Source organism: Aegilops tauschii, chromosome 3, assembly GCF_002575655.3.
Source record: "Aegilops tauschii subsp. strangulata cultivar AL8/78 chromosome 3, Aet v6.0, whole genome shotgun sequence".
In the NCBI taxonomy this organism is placed as follows: Eukaryota; Viridiplantae; Streptophyta; class Magnoliopsida; order Poales; family Poaceae; genus Aegilops; species Aegilops tauschii.
The window spans coordinates 2,626,061-2,637,584 of record NC_053037.3 but is presented as its reverse complement, the minus strand read 5'-3'; the positions used below and the strand labels follow the sequence as shown (position 1 = coordinate 2,637,584).

The following is an 11,524-nucleotide window of genomic DNA, read 5'->3' as shown; positions in this document are numbered from 1 at the left end:
ACCAAGGCCTTGTCACCTCCTGCCTTACGACTACGTCACGGCGGTGGACCGGCCTCTTCTTCAGCGGAAGCGGTCCGGGCTCATCGCGGGGAGTTTTTCCCTTCTCCGCGGCCGAGAACCTTTGGATTGGCGCCATGGTGTCTCTACTAGCAATGGAGCAAAGGAGAAGAGGCGAGCGGAGCAGGAAGAGATGGGCGACGGGGGCTCTGCCCCCCTCCTCATTTATAGCAAGAGAAGGCCAACCGGCGACCCCCACGATCGCAGGTAATGATAACCCTTTTTGCATGCAGCAGGGACTCGTCAAGTCGGGCAGTTGCCGAGGCAGCGTGGGGAAGCGGAGACGCCCACGTCCAATCAATCGTCACGCGTCGACCAAGGCCCCAGGCTGTTGGGGCCCGCGGTGCTCCGTACTTGCCCTTTGCCTTCGCCTCGAAGCCCAGCCCAAGCGCGCCTTGGGCCCGGGGGCTACTGTCGGCATTCTGGGAATGGGGGTCCCCAGACTTGCCTGCCTGCGGCCCATGTCGTGGCTCTACTTGCGGCCCAGTACGGCCCGTCTTCACCAGCAAACACTCAAGACCCTCGCGAGGGGCCAAGCCTCGCGAGGCGGACGACACAAGACCTCCTCGGGAGCGGTCTCACCAGGCTGGCTTGCGAGGGGCAGAGAGATCAAGGCAAGGCAAACCTCGCGAGGATCCAATGACGCAAGCCATGACGACCGCAACCAGGCGGGCGCTCACGCGCGCAGTGTCCTCGTTTCCTCTTTGGTGCTAAAGGGGCAAGCACAGGCGAGGAGTCCCGAGGCATCGGGCAAAGGTTTCCCTATCGATGCAACGAGACCAAGACCAGCCGGACAGCAAGACGGAGGTCACCGTGGAGCCCAAAACGGCGTCACCACCAGAGCCTTTGGCAGACGAAGACTATTTTTGTCAGGATAAGTTGTACTAGTTGTCCCCCTTCAAACTTGGTCGTTGTGGGATCCCTTCCCGCTCAATATTTGGGAAGAGGACCCGGGCCTCTATAAATAGGACTAGCCACCATAGTTGGAGGGGAGGAAGACATCCACCAGCTCACCAAAGCACAAGAACACCTCACCTCAGGAGGTTGTTCTTCCCCTTGTACTGTTCACCCTCAGCCCAAGAGGCAATCCACCACACCACACTGGAGTAGGGTATTACACCACAACGATGGCCCGAACCAGTATAAATCTCGTGTCCCTCTGTTCTTTGAGTTCGTCGAGCTAGGCCGTGAGATCCTTGAGCGATTTAGCCATCAAGGAAGAGAGAGATCTTCGTGCGCACCCCAGTATTCGAACCTTAAGGGTTTTGCCGGAACCCGTGATCCAACACAATATTATTTAGATGGGCCTCGCCACCTATCCAGAATGGGCAATAATGATCGTTGCCTGCACACTTCACACTTCAATTGAACTGAGATCTCAGGTCTCGGCTACCCCCAGAAACAATGAGAACTAATGCCGACAGTCCATATTAAGTGCCGCTGATTTAGTACATGTTATACTAAATTGGAGACACGTACTATGGAATTGAGGGTTTCCTTTTTTTAGATAACCAGCTTTGTAAGAAGCAAGGGGAAAAAAGAATATCGTCATGCGTGCATATATCAGGGTTTTTTCGGTCAGAATTTCCAGTGTGGAACCCATGAAATTTAAATATAGTCCAAAAAACTGATATTATTTGAACTTAAACATCTAGCTAATGCCAAATAGAGCCCGTATGCATATACTATCACGATCGGGTTTGCTAAATTTCAGTCGACTAAGACTCAACCAAGTCTCAGTTGATCCTATATTTGTGGGATTTTAAGTGAAGATCTGACGATATTTTTCTTTTTAGTGACTTGACTTAGAGTTGGTTAAGTCTCGGTCAACTGATATCAAGTCACACCCTATCACAGTACAACCCTCAGCCTTGTGGTAATAAGCGTAACCCATCTCACCGGTTGTAGTAGGATCGAGTTTTAGGTTATTATGCAAACTAAACCTCATGTGTACGATGAGTTAAATAGTGTAATCCTACCTTTTTGCGAGGAAAATAGTGTACTTTTTTACCTTGTATTTTTTGAATACAAAATCCGTTTGTTGCCTTGGCGTAGCGGTAAAGCTATTGCCTTGTGACCATGAGATCATGGGTTCGAGTCATGAAAACAGTCTCTTGCAGAAATATAAGGAAAGGCTACGTACTATATATAGACCCCAAAGTGGTTGGACCATTCCCTGGACCCTGCGTAAGTAGGAGCTACGTGCACAGGTCTGCCCTTACAAAATTCATTTGTTAATTTCGGGTGAAAAAAACCCTGAAATTTCTGAGATTTTTCAGAACCTATTTTCTTTTGGCCCCACCTGGAAATAAAACGGAATAAGAAAAACATTGGCATCTACTCCTTCCGTTGACTAAAACCATGACCAGTATTCTGAAATGGAGGGAGTGTGATCATGCAAAGTGGGTACGCATGTAGTATGTACCTAGGAGATCTCACAAATCGAAAGAAAATTAACACACGATGACAAGTAGAAAGACGGTAAGAGACTATGGTAGTATGCATGATAATCGAAGACCAAACAACATGAAATTAAGCGCCAGCTGCATGCTAGTACTATTATTACAAGAACACGCGCAGGAAATATCCCCGTCGCGCGGAGACAGAGTTGTTCTGCAAAACCCCAAGACATATATGGTCCATGCATCTCATGCATGCATACGCAAGCACAGTGCAATTACACAACAGTAAACAGCAGATACTGTAGCAGTTCAGGCTTAACTTATGGAAGTTTAGTTATTATTCTTCACCGGGATTAAGTATTGTAGCTCGGTGCGCATGCAGCGGGCGGTGCCCGAGTAGCCCGGCCGGCGCGCGCTTTCCTCAGCGCCGGCGGTGCCCGGAGGGCTCCTTCTGGGAGTTGAAGTAGACGACGGCGACGGGGAGGCCGAGCTCGTGGTTGGCGGCGAAGGCGCGGGTGTTGAAGTAAGCGCGCTCCTCCGGCGGCGCCGCCTCGACGTAGGGGAAGCGCGTCTTCTGCTCGAACAGCACCAGCACGTAGCGGTGGATGCCCACCGGCGGCCGCGGCCCCATGTACGGCACCACCACCTCACCTGCATGCACCACAAATATATATACCCGGACATATTATCCATCGTTCATGCATGCATGGGCGGCAAAACGACAGAGTTTACTATCTCTCCGTTTTTAAATATAATTTTTTTTAGAGAATTCAATATGGACCACATACAAAGTAAACTGATTGAATATACATTTTAAAATATATCTATATACATCCATATCTAGTCCATATTATAATCCGTATGTTGTCTATATAGTACATACAAGCTAACTGTATGCGTCATGCATCAGGAATGTACACGTGTGACAGCCGGACACGTGGGACGCTTCCCGGACGAACGCTTGGTGGCAGCCGGGCCGTCCGGCGGCGTGGCGCCGTTGCGGCGGCCATGCTTGCGTGCATGCTCCAAAGTTTGTGCCATGCGATCGCATGCATATGGATGCACCGCGCGCGTGGTGCACATAATAAGATATATACAAGTAGAATCTTGGAGTACCGTCGTTATCTTGGATATTTTATGCACCATATCCTCTTTTCTGTGGTGATCGCAGGAAGCGGCCACCAAACAAGTTTGTTTTGTTACTTGGGCTTGGGTACATATGTAGGTGTGGCCGGTCGTCGAAGGCTGCGTTGGCACGGTGGTGTGTTATGGTACTCCAGTTTATTTATTCAATTTTTTTTCCATTTTATTGTTTGTTCAACTCGTTTTTGCCTAAATTTATGGCTGTTTTCCTACAACATACTATAAAATTAGCACATACAAACACAATTCAGCAACCACAAACTGGGTATAGATAGAGGCATAAGTAAATGCCGCACGACGGCGGAAGGCCTTAAAAGTATGAAATTCGGTGACATGTTGTTCATTTTATGTCAGGTACATATTCTTGAGACATCAACTTTAATTATAACTATATTTATGTTCGCCAAAATAATTTATAACTATGTAGTACCAGTCAATTTTGCAAAATATGGAAACTAGGGATTTGACTACTAACTTTTTTTTGCAAGAACAATTTTATTAAATATGACGAGGTTCACAAAAGACACTATTAGCACCAATGGATAGTATTGTAAAAGGACACGAGACCAATTGACAAACAATGTCATGCTTTGTGGTTGCTGAACTAATTTCATAATATCGTCGTTGTCAAATTACCAGTGAAAAAAGGAAGAAGAAAAAAAGATTAACTTAACGGTAGAAAGACGAATAACTTGTTCGGAAAATCGAATTATAACCGTTCATCGCAATAGAAGGCATGTGTGAGCAATCATAATTTGCATGTGCGCGTGTCGGGGCCACTGGGTATCGACATGCACCGATAAATTGAAAACGATAGGTTTGTCCGTGACATATATAAGGGCACATGGAGTGACATGAGCTATCTCTTACATGTGACGGTTGGGTCTTAGGTGAGATAGAGGACTTTACATACGATCCAAAAACGTCTCGGGCAAGAGATGGACTTGGCACAATGACCAACGTATTGGCAATATATGGTAGGTATGGAGCACGTGTTTGTGTGTGTGCGATGTGGGGATGGGGTGGAGGTGGGGTTTAGTTATATGTAAGTATATTCATCAAATGTGTTTTTACTATTGTAGTGTTTTGTCTATTAAAGCACCATCATCCATAAGGTCTAAGCATACACTAAACGTGAAGATTGCTAATAAGACCATTACTAGAGACGTCAAAGAGTGGAAACATTACAGTAATTGCAGCTTATGTATATCATTTCCTAATTTAAGTGAAAAATTCTAAAATGAGTAGCACTTAGAGTTCATGGTGTGAAGAGATATGGTAGAAGAAGCTTAAACAAATGAAATAAGAGAGAAGTCTATAGCTCCCAATTTAAAAGCCTTAACTAAGATGATGGTAGATGCAAAGTGTCAAAACAACTAGAATTCCACTCATTGAGATGTGTGAGAGCGCCCAAGGCTCAAATGGTTACTCATAAAACAACAATACTGGGTAGAACTAGGTGCGGACCCCAGACATAAAATCGAATGGGACCCCAGAAGTACGAAGTCGTTGTACTAAAATTTGAAACTACAATTTGGATATTTCTACTATAACCGAAGATGTCCATCGGCAATACCGTGAGAGACGCGCAAGAATGATAATGTAAGAGTGGAATTTACATATGACTGTTTAATTAAACTTATTGGCAGTGCAATCTATTGTGAGTGTTATATGAAATTAATGATCCGTTTGTCATAAATAAAGTACTGACCTTTAGTTGCATCTGTTCCACCCGGTATGTTAACCACTATCCTGCAGACACACAAGAATAAAACGCACACAATGAGTGCAATAGAAATCAGTTAATAAATAAAGAAGCTGGACCATGATGATACCCATATCTCCAGGGTGTGGGTGTGTGGAGATCTATGGAATTGACACTTGTTTAATTGTGAGTCAGGTGCCAAATCATACATATAGATAGCAGCAGTAGTAGTGATAGTACATACCAGTGGAGGTACTCCCTCATGGTGGGCTCGCTAGGGCTAGGCGCGTCAGGGTCCGTCATCACCTGCAGCAAGCAAGCATGTCCATCCATGGATCACCATGCACACACATATATAAATCACGATCAAGTTCCCATGCATATGAACAAGTGTGTATATCCATGACCACGAGACGATTGAGGCCGGCAGGTGCATGCACGCATGGGGCCGGGACGGGACGTACGAGGGTGTAGAGGTCGTTGCGGCGGCCGGAGATGCGGACGAGCGGCTGGTCGGCGGCCAGGGAGGGCTTCACGTGGCAGCCGTTGCTGAGGTCCCTGGCGCCGTAGGCCACGGCCATGGCCACCGACGGCACGAACATGTCCACCACCTCGCCGATCACCCGCCCCACCACCAGCGGATCCACGCAACGGGACATGTCTGCTGCCCTGTTCTTCCTCTCGCTCTGCTTCCGGGACTTGTACAAATGACGCATGCCCGGGTGTATATATGGCTTACGTTAGGGTTAAGCAGGTGGCTGGCGCGGCGGATTATTAACTGAGGGTTTTGTCACGGGGGTTGGGACTTGGGCTACCCCTCCCCTCCCCTCCTTGGCGCCATGCGTGCATGCAGCCGGCCTATACATACGTACGTATCGATCGCTGATGCACTGCATGGATCATGCATGTACAGCTCGAGCGACACGTAGCCGGGACACGGCCTCTGGAAGGACCGGCGTGCCACGTGTGGGGTGATGATCTGGGTGCGCACTGCGTGCCTCTTCCGCCAGCGAGACAGAGAATCCGCTGGCTGGATCCGGCAGCTGCGTGTGTACTGCGCATGCATGTACGCATGCAATGCAGTGAGCCAGTTTGTTTACAGTCACTCACCGAGCCAGGTTCATGCACTTCAAATATTATCACTTTTGTCATTGATTTAATCCCTAACCAAATCATGAACAAATCAATAAATAGTATGAAACTCACACCAAAATCAAAGTATACAGAACATACAACTGAAACATCTATAAACACGACATATATGACTAGCACAAGAACGAGCAAATAGGGATGAACAAATCATACCCTCTAGTAGGCAAGGCTAGGGCCCATGGTTGTGGCTTCATCCGCAGCCTTCTTCTTGGTGGCGTCATCCTCGGCCATGGCGACGGTGTCGCGGAACTTATGGAAGAAGAGGGCGGAGACGAAGACGCACCGGGAGTAGTCGCGACAAGACGCTGCCCAAAAACATTATTGCCCTTCTCCCGATGCAAGATCGCAAAGGACAGGTGTCGGTGTAGAAACCGGCAAACCTTGGGGTAGGGGGTCCCGAGCTGTGGATCTCGGACAGATGGTAACAGGAACAAGGAGACGATGTTTACCCGGGTTCAGCCCCTCTTGATGCAGGTAAAACCCTATGTCCTGCTCTTGTTTATATAAATGAAGATGTATCGAGTACAGAGTTGATCTACCTTGAGATCATGAGATGTGTTCTAACCCTAGGGCTAGGTGAATGTGATTGTGTTCAAGTCATCTAGAATATGATCTATCGACTAGCCTGGCCTCGCCTTATATAATGTACCAGAGGCCAAGGATAACAAGCAGAGTCCTTGTCTTGATCACCAAGTCTTGTGAAATATTCCTCGTATATGGCATGGGCTGCCGGAAGTGGCCCATTAGTGAACCGCCATGGGGATCCTCGGCCCGACCCACCTGGTCGGGTGATGACGTGGTGAGTAGCCCTAGTCCAGGACACCGTCAGTAGCCCCCTGAACTGGTCTTCAAGTTGGGGACGCTCCTCGGTTCTTCCAAACAGTTCTTCATTTTTGGTCGTCGGTCTTGAAAGTTGGTTCAACAATTTTTTCCATCTTCGATCTTGAGGATCGCTGAAGTGAATCCGAAGAGTTCACACGTCGGGCATCTGAGGAGCCCCTTTAAGTTCTCGGCCTTTATTAATGCCTTATTATTTTTACGCCATACCTCGGGTTTGAGGTTTTTCCCATGCGACGGTGTCCTCCTGCGTCCGAGCTCCAACGCTGGAGTGCATCTGAGGTGTCTTTTTGCAGCCAAGCTCCAACGCCGATCTGCATCTGAGGTGTCACAAATTACCTCCTTGAAAAACTTGAAGGAATTCAACCGAGCTTAATGCTGAAAAAGCCCTATACGGAGCCAGCCACTCGGATCCGAGCTTTACGCCGGACAGCTTCTGAGGTGGTGCACCACCTCGGCCTTGGGCTGATTTTTTATGAAATGTTTCTGATTGGTGCAATTATTGTCTGCCGAGATGTATAGCCAATAGCCCTCAAGGTGCGTGTCGCACTGAAATCCGTGATGCACCTGAAGGATGACATAAAACCGCTGATCCAGTAGCCCCTAAGAGTCAGGTCGATTCGCGAAATCGGCCTAAGGATTGATTCCTTGCTTCGCAGCATAGTTTAGGAATTAAAACGCGGTGTGCATTAGCCCCCGAGACTCAGGTTGGGTGCGGCCGACCAACCTGAGGATCGTAATCTTCTCAAAAACCGTATTGCACTTTAAAATTTATTGCATTCAATCCATCAATGCAGTAGCCCCCGAGACTTGGGTTGGGCAACATGGCCGACCCTAGGATCGTATCTCCTCGGGAACTAGTTCAACTATCATGTACGTTTTGACAACGCCGAGGTGCAGCTCAGCAGGGAAGATGCCAAACTGCGGGTTGGAAAAGATTTCCCGAGCAAAACCACCACGCAGAATACCTCAAACAAGAGGATGTCCTACCTCCTGAAAGAAAAACTTAAATAGGTTAACGGTGTCAAAAGCTTGGAAAACAAAAAAACTCATGTAAAGACTTTACTTCTATATTGAATCAAATCTTTTGGTGCCAATCTAAAATTGGACTTAAAATTAATTTTTGTTTATGTCGTCCTTTAACGTGACACATCGATCTCAAGACTTCAAGTGGGCCAGCCTTCAGCTTCAACCTCCTATCCCGAAGGCAGAGTGATTCTCAGGCCAGTTTAGTGAACTAAACTCGAGCGGCTTTAGAGAGAAACTAGGCTATCCTGGTATTGACCACACACTCGAGTCGAGGAAGGAGTGGTAGAGAAAGACTTTGCAACGACTTAGAAGAAAATATTTATTATAAAACAGCTCATACAAATTTAAGAGCCCCAGTTAACTTGGGTAAAAGAAGTGTTTTTAACAAATAACATTTTTTAACAAACGAAGTTTTTAACAACCAGCTTCTTTGTTTGACACAAATATAATGCTTGGTTGAACTGAACAAAAATTTAACATTTAAAAAATTTGAGCATGGAAGCGGCTTAGGTGGTTAATTCGCTCGGTGTTGATGACGTTTTCCGAGCTTGTGGAGGGTAGAGGTCCCAGCCCCCAAGCCAGTCCCGAGGTGCCTGGGCGAAGAGATCGGCTTGATGAAGTGATAGCACAAATTTTGGACATTACAAGAAATACTTTACCAGCAGTTTCCCATGCATTTTCACTCACAAAAAAACTACTTTACCAGCAGTTTTGGCAGCATGCTTTAGGAATTAAAACGCGGTGTGAATTAGCCCCCGAGACTCAGGTTGGGTGCGGCCGACCAACCTGAGAATCGTAATCTTCTCGAAAACCGTATTGCACTTTAAAATTTACTGCATTCAATCAATCAATGTAGTAGCCCCCGAGACATGGGTTGGGCAACATGGCCGACCCTAGGATCATATCTCCTCGGGAACTAGTTCAACTATCATGTACGTTTTGACAACGCCGAGGTGCAGCTCGGCAGGGAAGATGCCAAACTGCGGGTCGGAAAAGATTTCCGAGCAAAACCACCACACAGAACACCTCGAACAAGAGGATGTCCTACCTCTTGAAAGAAAAACATAAAATAGGTTAATGGTGTCAAAATCTTGGAAAACAAAAAAAATCATGTAAAGACTTTACTTCTATATTGAATCAAATCTTTTGGTGCCAATCTAAAATTTTACTTAAAATTAATTTGTGTTTCTGTCGTCCTTTAACATGACACATCCGATCTCAAGACTTCAAGCGGGCCAGCCTTCAGCTTCAACCTCCTATCCCGAAGGCGGAGTGATTCTCATGCCAGTTTAGCGAACTAAACTCGAGCGGCATTAGAGAGAAACTAGGCTATCCTGCTATTGACCACACACTCGAGTCGAGAAAGGAGTGGTAGAGAAAGACTTTGCAACGACTTAGAAGAAAACATTTATTATAAAACAGCTCATAAAAATTTAAGAGCCCCAGTTAACTTGGGTAAAATAAGTGTTTCTAACAAATAACGTTTTTTTAACAAATGAGGTTTTTAACAACCAGCTTTTTTGTTTGACACAAATATAATGCTTGGTTGAACTGAACAAAAATTTAACATTTAAAAAATTTGAGCATGAAAGCGGCTTAGGTGGTTAATTCGCTCGGTGTTGATGACGTGGTCTGAGCTTGTGGAGGGTAGATGTCCCAGCCCCCAAGCCGGTCCCGAGGCGCCCGGGCGAAGAGATCAGCTTGATGAAGTGATAGCACAACTTTGCCAATATGTCGAGGCGAAGCCCCCGGTCTAGCCGAGGTGACAGTGCAGGTCGGTAAGGTGACGTTGTAGCCCCTATGCCAGCCGAGGTGTGAAAGCAGGTCGGCGTGGTGGACATTGGCTTGAAGAAGCAATGGCGTGGCCAGGCCGACGTAGGTCGAAACTTGTGACGCGGTCAATGCCATCTTGATGAAGTGACCGCATGGTAATGCCGGCGCGCCCGACCCATGCAATCCGTGTGGTGACGATGTTGGGCTGGTTTGATACCAACGCGGTGGTGAAGATTACCTCGGAAATGGCTTTAAAATTTGTGGGCACGTGTTTGAGAACAACACACAATACCCTAAGAAAGAATTCCTCCAAAAAGGATGTCCAATATCCCGTTCATGAAGAAAGATGAACTCGGGTTGGATTCGTTTTTGCGTAGAGAACATATCCAAAAATTGATGCACTCATCGGACGTTTCCCAGAGTATGAACGGCCGGATGGAGCTGAAATTGTGAGGGATGGTCGATATGGGAATTCCGCAGCCGATGAAAGGTGGGATCTTCCAAACGATATCCGAGCTGGGTGCTGGACTCCTTGCCTAAACTCCTCCAGATTCCCGTCTAGATTCGACACGGCTCCGGTAGATCGGAGTTTGCCGGAGATTCCTCCATCGGAATGCGATGAAATTTTATAGGGTTGTTCTAGACCCAATTCCACACAATTCCAACGAAGCAATTATCAAAGTGACCCTCGAGGCGGCAGGGAAGACGAACACAAATCCACTGTCCAGAAATAACCATTGTCAATCCGTGGATGAACCCTCGATCCTTTGTTGATCTCATAGCGGAACTCTCAATGAAAGCACAATTGTCAATGTAAAAACCGACAGACCTCGGGGTAGGGGTCCCGAGCTGTGGATCTCGGACAGATGGTAACTAGAACAAGGAGACGACGTTTACCCAAGTTCGGGCCCTCTAGATGGAGGTAAAACCCTATCTCCTGCTCTTGTTTATATTAATAGAGATGTATCGAGTACAGAGTCGATCTACCTCGAGATCGTGAGATGTGTTCTAACCCTAGGGCTAGGTGAATGCAATTGTGTTCAAGTCATCTAGAATCTGATCTATGGACTAGCCTAGCCTCGGCTTCTATAATGTACGAGAGGCCAAGGATAACAAGAGTCCTAGTCGAATACGTCGGTGGAGAGGAGTCCTTGTTTTGACCGCCATGTCTTGTGGAATCTTTCTCGTACATGTCATGGGCTACCCGAAGTGGCCCATTAGTGAACGACCATGGGGATCCTCGGCCCGACCTACATGTCATGGGATGTTATGACAAGTTGTAACAACCCAAGTGTGATCTTTTAGGTATGTCATGAATGATTTCCATGTTGGTATTAATATAAGTGGCTTCATCATCTTGTTTTGCATTGTTTGTTTTATTTGTTGCATGCCATGCCCATCATTGTCATGTTGCATGTGCCTCTTG

The 11,524-nt window shown here is 46.9% G+C and overlaps 1 protein-coding gene across 1 annotated transcript; it reads right to left on the bottom strand.

Moving 5' to 3' along the window:
* Positions 1-2,584: 2,584 nt before the first annotated feature.
* LOC109771903 (protein MOTHER of FT and TFL1 homolog 2-like) lies at positions 2,585-6,118 on the bottom strand. The gene is made up of 4 exons (XM_020330599.4): positions 5,772-6,118; positions 5,552-5,613; positions 5,314-5,354; positions 2,585-3,110 (listed from the first exon to the last, which is right to left on the bottom strand). Exons 1-4 carry the CDS (start codon positions 6,021-6,023, stop codon positions 2,881-2,883), a joined length of 585 nt encoding a protein of 194 aa, XP_020186188.2. The 5' UTR covers positions 6,024-6,118; the 3' UTR covers positions 2,585-2,880.
* Positions 6,119-11,524: the final 5,406 nt, after the last annotated feature.